The 23,735-nt window shown below is 35.4% G+C and overlaps 1 protein-coding gene across 1 annotated transcript in view; it reads right to left on the bottom strand.

Annotated features, from left to right (window-relative positions):
• Positions 1–482: 482 nt before the first annotated feature.
• Positions 483–23,735, bottom strand: part of rbm24a (RNA binding motif protein 24a) — a 34,517-nt gene continuing 11,264 nt past the window's right edge. The window contains exon 4 of the mRNA XM_056479481.1: positions 483–3,125. Coding sequence (XP_056335456.1) covers positions 2,780–3,125 — 346 coding nt within the window. The 3' untranslated portion in view covers positions 483–2,779. The remainder of the gene's footprint in view (positions 3,126–23,735) is intronic.

Raw genomic sequence — 23,735 nt, 5'->3', positions numbered from 1 at the left:
GTCAATATTTCTTCCAACCAATCAACATTACGCCATAAATACGTCTAGATCTCGACATTAACTTGTACTGAACCCAGAATACTCCTCTACCGGCTCCACTATTAAGCAGTGTTTGGACAGACAGTTAAATTTGTCACCTCACACACCAGCACAAACAAGGTCATAAATAAGCATCTCTGTGTGTGGTGTGGTGAAGTGACGGCCGGTGTGTGTTTACACTGAGAATATCTGCCTCTTTTTCACGACACCTTCATCCACGTGAAACGCACGACAGCTTGTTCTCCAGCCGCCTGTCTAAACAAAGAGCGTAAGAAACAAAACATGAGCACTTCAAGCTATTTAAACATTTTGCAATTCGCCTAATAACACGCACGAACTCAAATGACTCACCGAGAATGCGTGCAACTTTTGAAATACGTTATACAACGTACAAAAACATTCAATGACAGAAAATCAGGCAATGTGTGCAATGAGGAAAGCGATTGAGGTTTAAATATAGAACCTTTTATTTCCATTTAGAGTAAATAAGAGTGTTGAAAATCTGAAAATAAGGCTTGAATACCTACAGAACGTCTCGTTTTTAAATAATCGAGAACACTTTACATGCCCAAATCCAGTGACAATGAAAAATGTCCTTGTTTGCTTCTTAGTTTTGTGTTATTCGGTTTTTTTTCTTCTCATATTTTCCCTTGTAAGAAAGAGTTCAAGTATAAAAATTCTCAACAGTGTAAAATAGCCCATCTGATGCATATTTAAAGCAATAGAAGCACAGCATCCATCCTTGACATTGACAATACATTCTAGTGTATGAAGCAGCATGTCCCTTAGGTTTCGCCATGTCTTTTTTGTCTTTTTTTTCTCATTTAAACAGTTCTGGATATGACAAATGGAGATAACATGCCCGAAAATAAACAACAATAGGCCTGCAATAAAATTAAAGTCATACAATAGGCATTAAACTAGCTGATATTTAATGTCATGTTCTAAAAATTCCAATGTATAGAGAAAAAAATAATAATAATTGTACAGTGCACATACAGAATTGCATCTTAAATAAGTCCTACACCAACATTTGCTTTTTTTTTTTTGGTTGAGTATGTTAATACTACAACTAAGCCTACTCAATAACTTATAATAATAATTATAATAATAATATGCCATGAGATGAATACATTATATCCATACAGTACCGCTTCCAAGTCCGTCATGACCTCAGAGCGCAAAATAAATATCTTAAATAGCAGATCTCTTTAAATAGCATTACAAATGTAAGGCACACAAAGAAAGAACCCTGGGATCCTCTCGCTAAAGTAGTGCTGCTCTGTAAAGAGTTGCTCAATGAAATACATAGACCTTATTAAGTGTGCTGGTGCTCAGACATATTTGTTTTGGGGGTTTTTAGTGAACATATAAAGACCCATTTGTTGATATAGGGTGAAAAAGCTTGCTCTTATCACGTCTTGTTCCAGATAAAGATCCGTCGCTGATGTTGGGAAGATGCACAGGTTTGTTCGGACCCTCTTTCAGGAAGATAAAAACAGGGTTGTTGATAGACCCGCAGCAGGACCGCTTCCAAAATGGGATGACACTGCGACAGCTCAGCAAACGAGCACCAGAGCAATCCAATGTGTGTGTGTGCGTGCGTGTGTGTGTGTATAAATCAGTGCTTGTTCTTTCCAACACAGAAGTTGCTTCCTGATTCTAGTACTAGTTAATTGAGCAATGCCCCATGCTTATTTTCCCTATACTTAGTCATCTTTATGTGTGTGTGTGTGTGTGTGTGTATGCATCGCCCACAGACATTAACAATAACACTTAAATGTGTGTGTAACAGCGTACATGTTAGTTAGTCCGTGTGTGTTTTTGCAAGCATATAATACAATACATCTCAGTCTTTTTTTGTCTTTTCGAGAGTGCCTTTAAATTGTTCGATGCCCATTGTGGTGGGAGAGGGGGAGCGAAAGGGGAAAAAAGGGAAAGAAAGAAAGAACATCTCCTGTTCCTGCACTTTGTTTTGTCCCCGACGGCCTGTTTTCTTTGCATAGGGTCAGGAGGTCAACACAGGAGTCAGAGAAATAAGGGGACATTCAGCATCAGATTGATAAAAAGGTAGTTCACATAACACATAAAACATGCTAACACTGGATCTTCCTCCATTTCGCCACAGTTAGGTCTACTATCCCTGATTGGCAGAGTCTGTCGTTTATTATCATAATAATAATAATAGTAAGAATTCGCTGAAAATGCTCCATTTCCCTGATGATCAAAAGAAAAATGAGAAAAAGACAGAACAAAAAGGAGCCCTCAAAAAATTGAGAATAAATATAAAGGTACGGGGGCTCTAGAATCAAAACAAAGACACTTCCGAGTGTCCTTCGGGAAATAAACAGTCGCCTACATTTTAATGACAGCATCGGGACTTTTCTTAAAGGTTTCGTCTGTACCACAGTGATTAGTCGCTGCATACCTCCTCTTTTCGCAATAAATATCCTACTCTAATATTAATTATAGTAATAAAGATAACATAATAATAGTAAAAAGCTAGATTCCGTCCTTTTCTGCGATCTTTTTTCTCGTTTTTTTTTTTTTACTTTCGTTTTAAATCACAGCAAGTTGGAAAGCAATGGAGTTCCCATCTCACTAATAATCTCTACTATTTCTTCCTCCTCTTGCAATCAACCCACAACCAGCAACTATTTTCATCCTCTTCTTCTTCATCGTTTAGTAGCAGTCGCTGGGCTTCGGATGCCTGCGCGTCTCCCGTCCGCCTCTTTGGTTGCTATTGCATGCGTTCGGCTTGCAGTTGTTGCGGTTGGTATTGACCGAATGCTGCTGCAGCTGCGGCTGCTGATCCTGGAGCGGCGGTAGCTAGCGGTTGCTGCATTGCATATCCATAACCAGCGGTAGCTACGTATCCGGTCGCAGCAGGAGAAGCAGCATATGGATACTGCTCATAGGCTGCTGCGGCGGCGGCTGTAGCTGCGCTAGCGTACTGCGCGTAAGCCGCGCCGGTGTAGTCGATGTACGGCGAAGATGCGGTGGCGGAGGTTGCCGTTGGCTGGATGTGAGGAATGACCACACTTGGTTGCATGAAGGCCTGTGGGTATACGTAGTGAGTGGGGATCCTGTGAGGAACAAAAAAAAAATACAAATGATATGTTAGCATAGCTTACTGGCACACGGTCAAATACACTGTAAAAGATAACTGTTAATTAACAGTTTGCAAATGTTTGTGTTTTCCGTTCATTTGCGGTTGTGTATTGCATTATGGACACTTAATCTGTTGACTTTTGAGGTTAAACTCAACTCTACAGTTTAAAAAAGGGACTTTTAGAGACATTTTAGTGGTTTGGAATAGGATAATGCAGAAGAAATAAGAGAAAATGTACTGCCGGTTTATTACATGGTTTTGTAGCGTAATATTCAACATTGATCTAGAAGATATATGACTTTAAACTAATAAAAATGTTCATATAAGTCACTTTTTTGAAACTTTTCATGGCTAAAAGTTGTTAGAAGAAAGATTAAGTTCCCATAATACAACACAAAAGCATAAATAAAGGGGGAAAAATAAAATCATAAAATACGGAAGACATTTTTCCCCACAGTATACAAAAACCACAACCAAAGCATGGCCAAGCACCCCATTTCCACAATTCAATAACACAAAGAAAATGCCTGCTAGTGATTATTAGAGACATAAAGTTGCCAGAATAGACATCTCAATTGTAATTACAAGGGACAGTTCACACAAAGTTTTCTACTCATTTGTGTGCACATGATTTTTAATGCATATATTTAAAATGTATGCACATCTTAGTGTTTACATTAGGCACTTTTTTTACGCAATATTCCAAAATCCATATTAAAAAAATAGGTGGATGGAAATACAGCTAATAAAACAATGGTGCTTTTGTACCTCGGCTAATTTAGGCCTGTTATGTTTAAATAAATATGATATTAAAGGGATAGTTCATTCAAATTTTTTTACTCTGATGTGCTTTGTTTCTTTCTTCTGTTGAACACTAAAGATGATATTTTGTAGACAGCTAAAAATTTGACTTCCATAGTAAACAATGCAAGTCAAAGGTTACCAATTTTCTTCATAACTTCTTGTGTTCAACATAAGAAAGAAACACAAGCAGGTTTGGAATAAGGGTAATTATATAGACAGAATTTTCAGATTTGGGTGAACTACCCCTTTAAGAGTGGAGTTAGCCTATGAGTACGATCAATTACTGTTTTCAAACAGGTTTTGCAAACATTCCCCAATGTGTCATTGGGTGAACAAACAGAAGCTCCGCCCACAAACTCACACCATTGGTTGAGTCACTGCTGTCATGTCGGGTTGGTCGAGATTTTATTTCGTTTATACATGCGTTTAACAAAATAAAAACAAACAAATCACCTTTAATAATTCAAAAGCCAAAAGTTTGCAAAAGTTTGATTTCAAAAATAAAAACGTTATTTTATTGGGAAAATGATTTAACAATAACCTCAAGATAAACCTGTAGTAAAATGTGTTTAAGTGACTATATATGTCTGTTTAAAGTGGAATTCATTTAGGAAAAACTACATTACCCATGATGCTCTACAGAAAAATTCCACCAATCAGAACGTCAAAGAGATCAAATCTCATCCACACATATCTATAGCTCCGTCCACTTACAAGTTATAATGTAATCAAATTGAATTAGGATATATTGCTTTATCCCAGCAATAATTTGTGTTTAAAAGAAGATAAAAGACCTTTAAACATTGGCAGATTGTCAAAAACATGGCGAAATTTGAGCTAATGGAACAGCTCAAAACTAGACTAGTCATCAAATACACAGAAATTAATGTGAAGTATGATATTTATTCAATGACAAAAGTTAAATATCGGGCTATTGTTAGATTATAGTTTCACTTACAGCCCAAAGTTAAAATCGATTTAGCCAAGATGTTTAAACAGTCATTTTGAGTTTAATATAATGTGTGTGATTCATCTATCCGGTTTCTATATAACAAACCAACAACTTTATATATATTCCAATGACCACACTGTGATAAAAAATTAATCTTAATGAATGAGCCAAGTGAATCCAGCCGAACATTGTTCTAGTCAGCTATTGGTCAAACAATCGTATGCCCCTCTCCCGAATCGGTCGCATTGGCTGAGCCACTATTGCTATGTCAGGCTGGTCGGAATACTCAAACACAGTGAGCCATGTTTTGATAAGGCCACTGTCTGTGTCTAATTTCTAGCACAAATTTAGAATAATTTAGCCAAAAGGTCTCAAAATGACTTGGTGGGATCCATCAATACAGTTTCTTTATGAACAACCAACAACTTTATTCATTTCTGGGCTGTCTCAATAAATGAGGCAAGTTAAATCCAGCTGAACATTCTCCTAGTCAGCCATTGGTCAAACAATCACATGCCCCTCCCCCAAATGTGTCCCACTGGCTGAGCCACTGTTGCTATGTCAGGCTGGTCGGAATTCTCAAACTATGCTATGTTTTGATAAGGCCACTGACTGGGTTTATACATTTTAGGCAAATTAATCTACAAATATAGATTTAATGTCAAGCCTAACTTGGGGATATTGTTAGATTAGATTTTCACTTACAGCCCAAATTTAAATTCACTTTAGTCAAGATGTCTAAACATATTAAACCCAAAATTACTATGAGTGATTTATCTATACGGTGTCTATATAACCAACCAACAACTTTTTATATATTTCTGTGATTGTGCTGTAAGAGAAATTTACTTTAATCTCAATAAATGAGGCAAGTTAAATCCAGCTGAACATTCTCCTTGTCAGCCATTGGTCAAACAATCAGATGCCCCTCCCTCAAACATGGTCCATTGGCTAAGCCATTGTTGCCATGTCAGGCTGGCCGGAATTCTCAAACTATGCTATGTTTTGATAAGGCCACTGACTGAGTTTATACATTTTAGGTGAATCAATATACTAATCTTGATTTAATGTCAAGTCTAATTTGGGGATATAGTTAGATTAGATTTTCATTTACAGCCCAAATTTAAATTCATTGTAGTCAAGACGTCTAAACATAGTATATGAAATACAAAATTACTTGGTGGGATCCATACAGTTTCTATAGAAACACCCAACAATTTTTATACATTACTGTGAGTGGGCTAGCTCAATAAATGAGTCAAGTTAAATCCAGCCGAACATGCTCCTAGTCAGCCATTGGTCAAACAATCAGATGCCCCTCCCCCGAATGTGTCCCATTGGCTAAGCCACCGTTGCTATGTCAGGCTGGTCGAATTCTCAAACTATGCTGCTTTGTTAAGGCCACAGACTGTGTTTATACATTGAGTGAATCAATCTACAATTATCAGTTTAATGTCAAGTCTAATTTTGACTTTAGGATATATGGTAGGATATTTTGACATTAAGATATATTACTATATAAACAACCAACAATGTTTTATATATATATATATATATATATATATATATATATATATATATATATATATATATATATATATATATATATATATATATATATATATATATATATATATATATATATATATATATATATATATATATATATATATATATAAGTGATTGTGCTGTGAGCGAAAGTTACTTTAATCCCAATAAAGGTGCCAAGTTAAATTCAGCTGAACATTCTCCTAGTCAGCTATTGGTCAAACCATCAGATGCCCATCCCCCAAACATGTCCCATTGGCTAAGCCACTGTTGCTATGTCAGGCTGGTCGGAATTCTCAAACTATGCTATGTTTTGATAAGCCCACTGACTGGGTTTATACATTTTGGGCAAATTAATCTACAAATATTGGTTTAAATGTCTAATTTTGACATTAGAATATTCGGTTTCTATATTAAACAACCAACAACGTTTTATATATTTCTGTGATTGGGCTGTCTCAATAAACGAAGCAAGTTATATCCAGCTGAACATTCTCCTTGTCAGCTATTGGTCAAACAATCACATGCCCCTCCCCCGAATGTGTCCCATTGGCTGAGCCACTGTTGCTATGTCAGACTGGTTGGAATTCTCAAACTATGCTATGTTTTGATAAGGCCACTGACTGCGTTTACACATTTTAGGTGAGTCAATTTTCAAATATAGGTTTAATGTCAAGTCTAATTTCTCCAACATTTAACATTGAAATATATATAAATATATTAATTGCATCTATTAATACTTAATATAATAACGTATTCTCAGAATCATCAAGTGGTGTTGAAAGTCACATGCATGGGGTCCTGTGAACTGGGGGACAGCAGGACCCAGGAGATGAGCAGCGCATTGTGAAAATGTCAGGGCTACTTTGACAGCTGGACAGTTTTCAAAAAGCGACATTGCTGGCTGTTTCCCCCTCCGCATTTAGACAATGAGCCTCGGGCCGGACAGCACACACACAGGGCAGTTTTGATTAAATAAGCAATCAGGAACAATGAGAGCATTCTGCCTTTCATTACGTACCCCGTTGCACTTTCAGAGCGCTTTTCACTTTTACTGTCTGCCCTGGACAGACGGGTGAGAAAATGAGTTCAGGGATGGCAGAATACACTGTATGGCATTTAAAGGGACAGTTCACCCAAAATATTTATATTCGGTCATTTACTCATGCTGAACCTCCAAACTACCTGAGTTCTGGTGTTGATTAAAAGGAAAAAAATGTTTTATAGCAACCCTATTAGTAGCACACCATAATATCAATAAAACCTCCAAAATTATGTCATTTATTAATCTTTAACTTCCAAACTTCCTGAGTTCTGGTGTTGATTAAAAGGAAGAAATACTGAAGAATGTTGGTGAAAAAGCAGAGGAAAAAATAGTTTTATGGCAACCCTATTTGTAGCACACCATAATATCAATAAAACCTCCAAAATTATGTCATTTATTAATCTTTAACTTCCAAACTTCCTGAGTTTGTTTCTGCTGTTTGTTAAAGGAAGATATACTGACGAATGTTGCCAAAACAACAAAAAATTTTGTTCAATTCTAACCTGGCAACCCTATTTGTAGCGCACCATTCTATCAATAAAACCTGCAAAATAAGTCACTAACTTATCCTTAACTTCCAAACTTTATACTGTTGAAAAAAGGAAGATATACTGAAGAATGTTGCCTAAAACTGCTAAAAAAGTCTGCTAAATTACTAAATGTAAATGTAAAAACGTTTTGTTCTAACCTGGCAACCCTATTTCACACCATTATAAATCAATAAAACCTCCAAAAAAAATTGTCATTTGCTCATTCTTAACTTCCAAACTTGAGTTTCTTTTTGCTGTTGAACAAAAAAAAAAAAAAGATTAACTAATGTTGCCAAAAACAAAAAACAAACAAAAACTTAAATATGAATTGCTCCAACCTGGCAACCCTATTTGCAGCACACCATTAAATTAATAAAACTTCCAAAATTCAGTCATTTACTCGTCCTTAACATCCTAACTTGAGTTAGTTTCTTTTGTTTAACAAAAAGGAAGATATACTGAAGAATGTTGCCAAAACAACAACAACAAAAAAAAGAATTGTTTTAAATTTTAACCTGTTAACCCTATATGTAGCGCACCACTATAAATCAATAAAACCTCCAAAAGTCAGTCATTTACTCATCTTTAACTTCCAAACTTGAGTTTCTTTTTGCTGTTGAACAAAGGAAGATATACTGAAGAATGTTGCCGAAAAAAGATTTGTTCCAACCTGGCAACCCTATTTGTAGCGCACCATTATAAATCAATAAAACCTCAGAAATTCTGTCATTTACTTATCCTTAACTTCCAATCTTGAGTTTCTAGTTGCTGTTGAACAAAAAGGATGATATACTAAAGAGTGTTGACATAAAAATTGTTTTAACCTGGCAACCCTATTAGTAGCACACCATAATATCAATAAAACCTCCAAAATTACGTCATTTATTAACCTTTAATTTCCAAACTTCCTGAGATTGTTTCTGCCTGTGGTTAAAGGAGGATATATTGACAAATGTTGCCAAAACAACAACAAAAATATTTTTCTAATTCCAACCTGGCAACCTAAAAAGGAAAATACAGACCATTTCAATGAGGTGATGTCACTGGCCCATGAACATTTCCTGCTTGTTGTCAAACCATTTCATATTTGTAGCAAAAGTCAATTCAATCATAACTTAACATTTAAACCGCTGTCATTTTGGGATTCTAGGAAGCTGTAATGATTAAAATTGTGAAACAGGATATACGTTAGGACCATTGTTATTGTTTACATCCATCAAAATGGTGTATACTGAAGAATGTTGGCTAAAGAAAAAAAAAAAACTGTTCTAACCTGGCAACCCCATATGTAGCGCACAATTATTTCAATAAAACCTCCAAAATTCTGTCATTTACTCATGCTTAACTTCCAAACTTGAGTTTCTTTCTGCTGTTGAACATAGAGGAAGATATACTGAAGAGATTGTTACAAAAAAACAAAACTATTCATGGTTTATAGTATTTTTTGTTCCTAAATATCTGCTTTTTTTCCAACATTATTCAGAAAATCTTTAGTGTTCAACAGACGAACGAAATTTATACAAGTTTAGAATCACTTAAAAATAATCAACTATTTCCATATTTTGTGATTCAAGGGTGTTTTCTGTTTATTTATGGTTTTGAATTGCATTATGGGATGTTCATTTCTGCTCTGTGGACTTTTGATGATAAAAATTAAACTGTGCAGACTTTTATTGACATTTAAAGTCATTTGAAACAATAGACTGCATAAGAAATAATATATTATACATAGAATTAAGTCCATAGGAAAACAGAAAAAGCACTTTTAGTTAATTACCAGGTTTTTATACCACAATTTATACCAAAAAAAAGCACAAACCCAGACAATATATTACTTTAAAAGTATTAAAAATATCAATAATATTCACTTTTTTAAAATGTTTAACATCAAAAGTCATTGCAGGAAAGATCAAGGTGCAACAATGCAAATTCAAAAGCACAATAAATGGGGAAATCATCTAAAACCTACATTTATGGATAATTTAGGTTTATAAATGACACAGAAATAAATTTTTGGGTGAACTGTCCCTTTAAATCACCTAATAGGACTATATTTGACAAGACTTAGTATGATCACTAATGAATATATTGATGCATTTGAGACAATATGTGTTTATGACTTGTAAAAAAATGAGAGAATTGTTCTAACCTGGCAACCCTTTTTATAGCACACTATCATATCAAGCAAACCTCCAAAACCTCTGCCCCAAATTAAAGAAAATAAGCATAACACAGGCGGCAGTACAGTAGAGATGACCAACATCACTTCACAACAACCACTCACATAATGCAATTAAACATGAAGGATGAAACAAAACCTTCCTTTTTCTCACTCAGGTCAAAGGGCAAAGGTGCTCCTATGAAATCTTTCAGAGATGCCTTGCCATCCTGAGGTGACAGCAGGGATTGTGTTATTATTGGCGCTACCATACAACATAGCACAGTAAAAACACACTAGGCTTCAAACAGGGACAAAAAATAAATAAATAAATCACATTCATCCTGCAGAGGCACCACAAAACATCACCAAACACAGGTGATTATTGACCGGTTTGATTAATAAAGCACTTTTCTAAAGGTGCATTTAAGCACTAGTAAAACAACAATGTGCACCTTCTGTAAAGCTGCTTTGAAACAGCAATTAACGTAAAAAGAGCGCTGAATTGAACTGAACTATGGCCTTCTTTACATAAAAAAAGAAATATAATCTTCCAGTCCACATAGTCCGACATGAAGCTGGACTGTTATTATCAGCACATTAGGATTCATACCACTGAATACGCTTTCCAAGCAGTAGCGAGTGACAGAAACCTTGTGCAACCCCTTCTGCGTTAAATAAAGTGCAGCTGACTCCAGATCAGCCTGCTTGAATGTGACTGACGGCCGGGCCTGGACGCTATTTCCAGCTTCCTCCGTCATTCCACACTGGAGTGCTGTTTTATAAACGCACGACGCTTCACCTTTTACAGATTTATCTGTCTGGTGAGGACTTGAGGGAAATACCGAGCATCTAATCGTTGTGTTTAAAGACATAAGCCTAGAAGCCATGGTGAACTGAGAAATAAAAAAATTTAACCATTGAAAACGGTCATGTTCTGGTGATCGTTATTATTACAGGGTTAAAAAAATATGTATGAATATCTCAACTCTATCTGTAGCACATCATTATATGAATAAAACCTCTAAAATTCAGTCATTTTCTCATCTTTAACTTCCAAACTTGAGTTTCTTTTTGCTGTTGAACAAAAAGGAAGATATACTGAAGAATGTTGCCAAAATAATGCGCTAACCTGGCAACCCTATTTGTAGCACACCATTATATCAATAAAACCTCTAAAGTTCCAGTGTTGCCAGATGTTGGTGACTGTTTCCAGCCCAAAAGCTGACCAAAAAACGCTGAAAACCCAAAAAGCGCCCCCCCCCAACAATCAATAGACTATAACAGGGGTCGGGAACCTTTTTCAGCGATGAGCCATTTCTGATTTTATTTAGCAAATGTATTTTTGTAAAGAGCCATTTGGATGTGTATATACATCTCAAAATGCCTTTTTAAAATGCATTTGCTACTGTTTTACTATAAATTGCAAAAAATTATTAAAGTATTACTACTAATACTATATTATTATTATTTGTATAATAATACATCACTATAAATAATACAGGTTTAAACAAAACCTTAATTTATGTCCAGGCACAATAAAAAAAATAAAAAAATATGAAGCATCACATGTTGAGCAAGTCCATTAATGAAGAAATTTCATTCAATTTATAGTATTTTTATTTTAACCATCACCACAACGAAAAGTCCTTTTATTGTTAACCGAGTTCTTATTCATTGTGCTGTATAAAATGACAATTTAAAAGGGAATTGTAATAGCATTTTCGATAGGAAACTAATTTTTAATGATGGTTCTAGTTTTTTAAACTGTAAAATAATGCCATAAGCCATAGGTTTTCTTACCGCTGGACTATATCAACTTGGGGGGGGGGGGGGGGGGCATTTTTTGGGACATTAAAACAGGTGTATGATGTCTTTTATAAAGGGGCGGGAACAGGTTTTGGAATTTAAAGAGAGATAAAAAAAACAAGGTTTTGTTTGATGTTGCTGTCGTTTCTGAGGCACAGGCTGTAAATTCCTCACTGTTTTATAAAGGGGGCGGGGAATAACAGCTCATTTGGATTTAAAGAGACACAAAAACTGTGTGTGTATCCCCAATAATCACATCACAGGGTTACATGACTTATTAAAGGTTAAAAAATATATATAATTTTTTTTTCTGTACTTGAATATTGTTAGACTCCCCAGAAAACCATAACGTACTGTTTATTTATTAATTTATTTTTGCTTGTAATTTATTATACTTCATGCAGAAGCACTGCAAAGAAAAAGACTTGATCATCCCAGTCAATCTTTCCAAATAGAGCTATTCAAACCATATGCTGAAATTATATTTATACTGTCGCGGCAAAACATCGCAACGTCAGATTTTCCAATATCGTGCAGCCCTAATAACATCCCTTTAAGCTTTGTATCTAAATAAATAGACTTTTGAATCATACATTTAGAAGATTTCAGCTGTTCAACCCTTATATTAAGGTAATAAAAACTAGACTTAAGTTTTACAAACAAAATGCCAAGTGCATTGTCATCATCTCTTGGATAGGTTGTTTTTTTATGTGATATTTATGTGATAATGGCATATTTAAAGTGCACCCATAAAGGAAAATTATATCATTTTTACTCTTCATTCCCTTTCTTTCTTCTGAACACAACATACTAAACAATGTTAGAATAAGCAGCCCTTGACTTCCATAGCAAAACAAGAAAATATAATTGCTGCTTTTTCTGCCATTCTTCAGTAATTGTGTCCAACAGGGAAAATAAACTCAAACAGATTTGAAACGAGTGAAGAATAAGAGAATTTTTGGGGGGTGAACTGTCCCTTTAAATATGACATTATCACACATAGCACATTTCTGGGTAAACTGTGACTTTAAATATCCCATTATCCCACATAACCATTTTTTGAGGGGTAAACTGTTCCTTTAAATATCCCATTATCCCACATAACCATTTTTTGAGGGGTAAACTGTTCCTTTAAATATCCCATTATCCCACATAACCATTTTTTGGGGGTAAACTGTTCCTTTAAATATCCCATTATCCCACATAACCATTTTTTGGGGTGAACTGTTCCTTTAAATATCCCATTATTCCACATAACCATTTTTTTGGGGGTGAACTGTCCCTTTAAATATCCCATTATCCCACATAACCATTTTTGGGGGTGAACTGTTCCTTTAAATATCCCATTATTCCACATAACCATTTTTTTGGGGGTAAACTGTTCCTTTAAATATCCCATTATCCCACATAACCATTTTTTGGGGGTGAACTGTCCCTTTAAATATCCCATTATCCCACATAACCATTTTTTTGGGGGTAAACTGTTCCTTTAAATATCCCATTATTCCACATAACCATTTTTTTGGGGGTAAACTGTTCCTTTAAATATCCCATTATCCCACATAACCATTTTTTGAGGGGTGAACTGTTCCTTTAAATATCCCATTATTCCACATAACCATTTTTTTGGGGGTGAACTGTTCCTTTAAATATCCCATTATTCCACATAACCATTTTTGGGGGGTGAACTGTCCCTTTAAATATCCCATTATCCCACATAACCATTTTTGGGGGTGAACTGTCCCTTTAAATATCCCATTATCCCACATAACCATTTTTTGGGGGTGAACTGTCCCTTTAAATATCCCATTATCCCACATAACCATTTTTGGGGGGTGAACTGTCCCTTTAAATATCCCATTATCCCACATAACCATTTTTTGGGGGTGAACTGTCCCTTTAAATATCCCATTATCCCACATAACCATTTTTGGGGGGTGAACTGTCCCTTTAAATATCCCATTATCCCACATAACCATTTTTGGGGGGTGAACTGTCCCTTTAAATATCCCATTATCCCACATAACCATTTTTTGGGGGTGAACTGTCCCTTTAAATATCCCATTATCCCACATAACCATTTTTTGGGGGTGAACTATCCCTTTAAATATCCCATTATCCCACCTAACACATTTTTGGGTGAACTGCCCCTTTAATGCGGAGCTAATGAGAAACTCTACTGAAGAAATTTGCAGAATAAGCATGACTCTGCACATTTCAAACCTGACCCAGTCCCAATCTGACTGCATTTTGGTTGCATTTGGCTCCTAAAACAACCTTTAAGGTCATATTAAATAGGAGCTGCACAATATATTGTTTTAGTATCGATATAGCAATATATGCATCTGCAATAGTCACATCGCAAGATCTGCAATGTCGACTCAGGATTATAGTTGGCCATAACGGTCAACACTGGGATGTGAAAATTAGGCATTCAGCTAGTCAGAAATATGGAGACTAAAGAATAAAGTGTAATGATAAACAACAACATACAATAGAAATAAAAGCTTCAACTAAAATAAACAGCTCATCCTATTAAAATTAAATGCCCTAATGTATTAATATCAAATCAATTCATCAAATTTCATGCACTTTCTTATCATCATACAGTCGAAAAGGTTTCATTTGCATGCATTTTAAGGGCCTGTGACTGTAGCCCCTTTCACACATACAGATCTTTCCGGAAAATTACCGGCAATCTCCAGAAAGGTCTGTATGTGTGAACAGTCCCTTTTTGGAAATACCAGCAAATTCGTTGCGGCAATTTTCTGGAAAGAGATGTTGTAACTTTACCGGTGATTTGCCAAAATGCTGCTTTGTGTGAACACAGAAGGAAAATGGCCGGATGGAGCGCGTTCACATCTAGAACACGCTGACGTGAGACGTCTACTCCAGCCAATCAGAACACTCAGACGCATTTAGCTGCTAGATGTTAGTCAGATAACGTTTATATGTTCATCTTAATGCCAACTGTGTAAATAATGATGGATAAGATGCTTATAATAAGCTGTTGTTTAACTTCAAGCTCTGCTTCCTTCAGTTGCGTGACGCGGCGCGTGTGCACATGGAGCAGCAGGTGAGCGCCAGCGCACACATATTATGTACATCTCAACATGCGAAAGTGTTCCTCCATATGTTTTCATTGAAGTTGTTCACAATACTTATCTATTAACAGAGTTTGTAATGTAGTCAAGTGTTTAGAAATACAAGCGCAGCCGTTTAGAGCTCATTTCTGGTTAATGATGTCTGAATTTACCGATATTTTGGAATGAATGTATGAACGGTCTTTTCCAGAGAAATTCCGGAATGTCCGTGCCTGTGTGAACAGCGCTCTATGAATTTACCGATAAAGTCGCTCCGGTAATTTTCCGTATATTTACTGGTATGGCTGTGTGAAAAGGGCTTATGAGAGCATTTCAAGCGAATTTGTAGATTTAACGATGATTAATTTAATTATTTCTATATGATGAGGACTACACAGTGTCGTTTTACATGACTGATTACTTTATTAACCTGAAAACTATTAAACTCCTGAGAAAACTACACAGCACTGTTCTATTGTATGCGTCTATGCTTGTCAGCAGCGGCACAAGCTTAACTGGCGCTCTGGGGAGGGGTTATGAATCTCCCTTGCTCACATTGCCCATGCCTAAATCCCCCACTGATGCTTGTGATTTGATAGTTATACATTTAATGCAGATGCAGTCTACAAATAAAATCTTAATCTTCTAAAACGATTGATTCTTTCCAAATGGAGCGATTCAATTCACCTGGTGAAGTTGTCTTTATCAGGCAGTTTTCTGAAATATTTTAAAAGGGCAATTTCAGACACTGAGGGTGTACTCACACTAGGTACAGTTGCTCTGTACTGTGCCGAAGCGTGCTTGTCCACCCTCCCCCTCTTCCCCTCGGCCTGCACTCACACTGCATTTTGCCTTCCGAGCTGGAGCACGCTTGGGTCATCGATGATGCGACAGTTCAGTTTAACAGGAAGAGAAGTGCTCTCGCTCAGCACAGTGGACATTGCTTTAATTTGATGGTTTAGTATTATTGTTAGTCGTTTGGGACGCAGTGACACGCAGTCAAATACTTTACTGAACAGATCCACAACTTTTGATGCTCATAAATAATCATAAAAGACATCGTGTTGCAGGTATTAGGAGGTTTGCTGAAGGTGCAGCTGTCGTGCAGTAAGGGGTTTACGTCTTTTATAAACTGTGATAGTTTGTGCTTATTGAACCCGCAAGAATGATTAATAAATCCATATGAAACAGTTCCTTAAAAGTGATGTTGCGCCTTCAGTTTTGCCCCCCAAAATTCCCAATTCCCTTATTCAATAATAAGGGAATTAAATTGAAGTATTATGACGTATAAAACATAGTATCTCTGACAATTTACTTTACTTTGTATATTTGAGTTAGGAGTTAATACAGTATTGCAATACTACTTGGTATCGTGATACTTCAGCTGTTATAGTATCGAGGCCTGAACTGATGGTATCGTGACAACCCTAGTTTGATGACGTTTGTCTTGTTTTTGAATCTGTGACTATGCTGACATACAGGCATTTATAGCTCCGCCCTCTTTTGAAAAGAGCACAGTCTCATTTGAATTTAAAGCGACAGTCACCAAAACACCACAATTAGTATTAAAGCCTAAAAGGGTCAGTTTCAGAGAGTTAGAACGCATTATCTGTGATGTATTTTGAGCTGAAACTTCACTACACACACTCTAGAGACATCAGAGTCTTACTTTACATATTGTAAAAGGGGGCATAATAGGTCCTCTTTAACATTAAGTATACCTAATAAAAGGTTTGATGTAGGGTTGCGCGGTTTACCGGTACTTTGGTAGCACCTCGATACTATGGCTCCAAAACGGGTGGTGCCACTGTAGTTTGTAAACGGTAGTATCGTCATTGACAGTTCTACAATATGTTGCATGTTGAAAAGTTAAACATTTGTGCCAGCAAATAAATCACTAGACCACTTTAATTTCATTTTAACTATCTGCATACAGGTCATAGTTTGCTGCAGTCATGACAGATCATATGGTGTGATCAGTTATTTATTTATTTTATTATTAATATTACAATAACAACAAGAGTCACAGTATTACAAAGAGAAGCACAGAAAGTCTGTACAGATAGTACGTTTTCAATAATAAGGGAATTAAATTGAAGTATTATGACATATAAAATATAGTATCTCCGACAATTTGCTTTATTTTGTAGATTTGAGTTATGAGTCAATACAGTATTGCGATGCTACTTGGTATCGTGATCCTTCAGCTGTTATAGCATCGAGGCCTGAACTGATGGTATCGTGACAACCCTAGTTTGATGACGTTTGTCTTGTTTTTGAATATGTGACTATGCTGACATACAGGCATTTATAGCTCCGCCCTCTTTTGAAAAGAGCACAGTCTCATTTGAATTTAAAGCGACAGTCACCAAAACACCACAATTAGGATCAAAGCCTAAAAGGGTCGGTTTCAGAGAGTTAGAACGCATTATTTGTGTCGTATTTTGAGCTGAAACGTCACATACACACTATAGGGACATCAGAAAATAATTTTGCATATTGTAAAAAAGGGCATCATAGGTCACCTTTAATACCAAGTATACCTAATAATAAGTTTGATGCCTCCATTAATTTGGCACAGTGCCTCCAGACATATAAACACAGCTCAATATCAGTGCACAGTTGCCATCTCAGTGGCACATGTTGAGTTTATCTCCAAGCGAAATGTCAGGAGCGGCCCAGCCCCAGAGCGAGTGTGTGACAGCGAAACACACACACATACACAGAGAGAATTAAAGCTTCATGCGACTGCAATGTCAGCACTACAGCCTTTGTGTGAAACAATGGTGAAGCTTGTTTTGCTTTACGGGGTCATGTGACGAAGGCTCGCTCTGGGGGCTGCGGCATCCAGACATTTGTTTGTCACAGCAGAGACTCACAACACTGCAAATACATGCATGCATATCACACACACGCGCACACGCACGCTCACCCACACACTGAGGAATCCTCCACACACACACACTGAATAATGACACACTGATGGGCTGCTGTAGATTGTGGAGTCGCCTCTGGGGTCTGTTGTTGTTGTCTCTATATGCTATTGCTCAAAAGTGTATTGAAAGAAAATAGTATTATACATTATTACTAGGGAGTGCAACTGCTTTCACAATCAGAATCAAAATCAGAGTAGTAATTTCTGAAGGATCATGTTACATGATTGCTCACAGGTTAAAAGAAAAAAATACACATTTGAATAAAAAATATTCTTTATATTATAAGAAATTTATATTTTAAAAGTTAAATATTTTTACTTTTAACCTGTTTTTTTAAGCATTACTTGTCATTTATAAAATTATATATTTTATATAACAAACCATCTGCGGCGAGGATAAAGAACGAGCCTTCTCCATTCAGTCTCTTTACTTTCTCTTTACACCCTTCACCTTCGTGGAGTACGGAAACAGTGGAAACTCACTCCACTGAAGACATCCATTAGCCAACATATTTAATTTCCTTTTGTTAAGCTCAAAGATTTATTTCTAAATTCAGTTCTAATTTCCAGCAAAGGAATAAATGAACAATAATAATGAAGTGTGGTCAAAACACTGAGTTATATCCAAACACACGTCCTGTTCTTATGCCCCATATGGTGATGCAGACATCTCAAACTCAACAGATCTAAAAATATAAACTTGTTTTTAATAAAACAAATATAAATATGCAGATAATAAATAATATTATACAGATTGTCATGAATAAACTGAAAAAAGCCCTCTGAGATGAAGACATGCAGGCAGTGTTTTTTTATATTTATGTAGAAAATAATCATTTTTTTAATGTTTTAATGCTTTAATTTTTTCATCTGTAAAGATATTTGTGTATGGCTGTACATCCTGTGTGTATTAAGTAATGGGTAAGCGTTTGAACCTGCATAAGCGCATAACTAACACGCTCTGTGCTGGACTTTTGTTGAATCTATTCCACAAAGGATTAAGGCAGTTCTGAAGGCAAAAGGGGTCCAACCTGGTACTAGTAAGGTGTCCCTAATAAAGTGCCTGGTGAGAGTATACTTTAATTGAACTAGCGAACGAGCGAGAGAGAGCGAGCAAGCGAGATATTATTGTAAATTGAATCATTGTAAAAATACTGATTATTATTGCTATTACGGTTTTATCCTAAAAATGTTAAATGTACAGTTTATTCAGATCAATTCATTTTTTTATTGATATAAATGAATGTGATATATTGAATAATGTGATATATTGAATAATGTGATATATTGAACAATAATGTGATATACTGAATAATGTGATATATTGAACAATAATGTGATATACTGAATAATGTGATATATTGAACAATAATGTGATATATTGAACAATAATGTGATATACTGAACAATGTGATATACTGAACAATAATGTGATATATTGAATAATAATGTGATATATTGAACAATAATGTGATATACTGAACAATGTGATATACTGAATAATCATGTGATATATTGAACAATGTGATGTACTGAATAATGTGATATATTGAACAATAATGTGATATATTGAATAATATGATATATTGAACAATGTGATATACTGAACAATAATGTGATATATTGAACAATCATGTGATATATTGAACAATCATGTGATGTATTGAATAATATGATATATTGAATAATGTGATATACTGAACAATAATGTGATGTATTGAACAATAATGTGATGTATTGAACAATAATGCGATATATTGAACAATGATGTGATGTATTGAATAATATGATATATTGAATAATGTGATATACTGAATAATAATGTGATGTATTAAACAATAATGTGATATTGAACAATGATGTGATGTTTTGAATAATATGATATATTGAATAATAATGTGATGTATTGAACAATAATGTGATATATTGAACAATAATGTGATATACTGAACAATGTGATATACTGAATAATCATGTGATATATTGAACAATCATGTGATATATTGAACAATGATGTGATGTATTGAATAATATGATATATTGAATAATGTGATATAATGAATAATAATGTGATGTATTGAACAATAATGTGATGTATTGAACAATAATGTGATATATTGAATAATGTGATATACTGAACAATAATGTGATGTATTGAACAATAATGTGATGTATTGAATAATAATGTGATATATTGAATAATGTGATATACTGAACAATAATGTGATGTATTGAACAATAATGTGATGTATTGAACAATAATGTGATATATTGAACAATGATGTGATGTATTGAATAATATGATATATTGAATAATGTGATATACTGAATAATAATGTGATGTATTAAACAACAATGTGATATTGAACAATGATATGATATATTGAATAATGTGATATACTGAATAATAATGTGATGTATTGAACAATAATGTGATGTATTGAACAATAATGTGATGTATTGAACAATAATGTGATGTGTTGAACAATGTGATATACTGAATAATCATGTGATGTATTGAACAATAATGTGATGTATTGAACAATAATGTGATGTATTGAACAATAATGTGATGTACTGAACAATAATGTGATGTATTGAATAATATGATATATAGAATAATATGATATATTGAATAATAATGTGATATACTGAATAATAATGTGATATATCAAACAGTAATGTGATATACTGAACAGTAATGTGATATATTGAACAGTAATATTATTTACTGAATAATAATGTGATATACTGAACAATAATGTGATATATTGAATAATGTGATATATTGAATAATAATGTGATATATTGAATATTAATGTGATATACTGAACAATAATGTGATATATTGAACAATAATGTGATATACTGAACAATAATGTGATATACTGAACAATAATGTGATATATTGAATAATGTGATATATTGAATATTAATGTGATATATTGAACAATAATGTGATATATTGAATAATAAAAATGCCAATAAAGAAATTACTTAATTGAATTGATGCAACGCAGTGGCGCAGTAGGTAATGCTGTCACCTCACACCAAGAAGGTCGCTGGTTCGAGCCTCGGCTGGATCAGTTGGCATTTCTGTGTGGAGTTTGTATGTTCTTCCTGCGTTCGTGTGGGTTTCCTCCGGGTGCTCCGGATTCCCCCACAGTCCAAAGACATGCGGTACAGGTGATTTGGGTACAGGTAAATTGTTCATAGTGTGCGAGTGTGAATGAGTGTGTATGGATGTTTCCCAGAGATGGGTTGCAACTGGAAGGGCATCCGCTGCTTAAAATGTGCTGAATAAGTTGGCGGTTCATTCCGCTGTGGCGACCCCGGATTAATAAAAGGGACTAAGCTGAAAGAAAATGAATGAATTGAGAGAGAGAGAGAGAGAGAGAGAGAGAGAGAGAGAGAGAGAGAGAGAGAGAGAGAGAGAGAGAGAGAGAGAGAGAGAGAGAAACGGACACAATGGAGATGGAGGAGAACGGTAAAGTGTGAGTGTGTGTGTAAGAGAGTGTGTTTGAATGTGTGCGAGTGTGTGGCTATGAGAGAGGGAGAGTGAGTGTGTATGTGTGTGAGAAAGTGTGAGTGTGACAAGACTCCCAATCAGTGAGCAAAATAAAAACCGAAGCGTGCAAGTTTGTAGTCGGGTTTTGCGTGAAGAGGGATCAACAACGGCACACAAAACAAAACACAATTGCACTCACTCCAACAACAAGACACCAGAAAACACAACAAAAAGTGAGAAAATAAATCCAAACACAAGCTCCAGCAAAACAAACGTGAAGAAAATAAAACAAAAACACTCCGCTCCGTGGCAAAGTCATCACTCCTCAACAACACGGAAAAATCAGCACCCCAAAGAAACAAATAAATAAACACAAACCAGCCTTTTTTTCCATTAAATTAAAACAAAAAGCACACAGTTAAGCTATCAACACCACTTCATAACGGTAAAAAAGGCACACACAGCTCTATGTACTATTAAAAGTGAAAGTCCAAACCAAAACGAAACCAACATACATGCATATCTGTAATCACCATTTTTCGAGCTTGTTTGTGTGTGTTTGAGTCTACAGGTACTGTAGCTAAAGCTCGCACAGCTATTCCTCAAACCACCAGTTATCTTAACCCGAATCGAGCCTGTCGGACCAGAGAAACATAGACAACATTGAGTCAGGCTAAAGTGTCCAGTGGAAAAGATCTTCTTACTCACACACACACACACACATTTAAACACACACACATACAGTTTAGGGTAGGCCTGTCACAATAATCAATATCCCGACTTGGAGACGACTTCATTTTTACCATTGCAATCAATATATATTTACAAATTCACAAATATCGTTAAAACAATTCACATCCTACCTCACCGGTGTCAACGTTTATTTACCTAATAGGGGTACTGATACTTTAAAAACGTCCAATTCCCGCTTACATTTGATCACGCTCTTAAACATTGCTGATTGGCCATTGTGTTCACCAGTGCTCAACAGAAATGACTGTGATTGGCCGTGAAGGTCATCAGTTCACCAAACTCATCGCTGTTTACTAAGTGTAGATACACAGATACAGGGACACTATAAGCCGTTAAGATCAGTGGATTCATCAGCAGATCGCTCGTATGTCAGCTTATAGACAAACCAGCTGATCTTCACAGCTTTAAAACGCTACAGTGTCCCTGTATCTGTGGTTACACTTAGTAAACAGCGGTGAGTTTGGTGAACTGATGACCTTCACAGCCAATCACAGTCATTTCTGTTGAGCACGGATGAACACAATGGCCAATCAGCAGTGTTTAAGAACACGCTCAAATGGACGTTTTTAAAACTTCAGTATCGAATTCCAGTATCGTGACAACCCTATAGGACATTTAATAGTGTATATAATAAGACATTTACCTTTCAAACATCAAATTACAGAATCTAAATAATTGTATGAGTAAGTATTTTAAATTGTTTATGGCTATTTGCATTATTATGCCGTTTTAGAATCAGTTGTATAAATTGATCTCAAAATAACAATAATAATCGCCATCGCACAACTAAATTTTCTATCATGACAGGCCTAGTTGAGGGCAAAACTATTCACCCTCCTGCGAAATATTCATCCATTTCCAAATATTTTCCAAATGATGTTGAACAGATTCAGGAAATTTTCACAGTATTTCCTATAATATTTTTTCTTCTGGAGAAAGTTTTATTTGTTTTATTTCGGCTAGAATAAAAGCAGCTCTTAATTATTTTAAAAACAATTTAAAGGTCAATATTATTAGCCCCCTTAAGCAATATTTGTTTTCGATTGTCTACAGAACAAACCACTGTTATACAGTGACTTGCCTAATTACCCTAACTTTAACCTAATTAACCTAGTTAAGCCTTTAAATATCACTTTAAGCTGCATTAGTATAGTGGTCCCTCGCTTTAAGCTTTTTCAGTGCAATTTGACATGCTTTTTTTTGTTGTTTTACAGCGCATTGTCTTCTGCGTCCTGGCTGTAGACCATTGTCAATCAATCTTCTAAGTGTCTCCTGTACAGTACAGAATGCGTTCAACTTGCCAAACTAATATAAATCTTCGATCACTAGCAGTGCGAGTTTCAACAAGGATGCAAAAAGGGTTGTGACTATCCACAGCAAGACCATCGTAAATGGGGTCGCACACCAGATGCGCTGCACTGAGAGGCACCAAGCATTTTAGAACTGTAAACATAGGTTT

This window comes from Danio aesculapii, chromosome 19 (genome assembly GCF_903798145.1).
Source record: "Danio aesculapii chromosome 19, fDanAes4.1, whole genome shotgun sequence".
NCBI lineage: Eukaryota > Metazoa > Chordata > Actinopteri > Cypriniformes > Danionidae > Danio > Danio aesculapii.
This window is presented reverse-complemented; position numbering and strand designations above follow the sequence as displayed.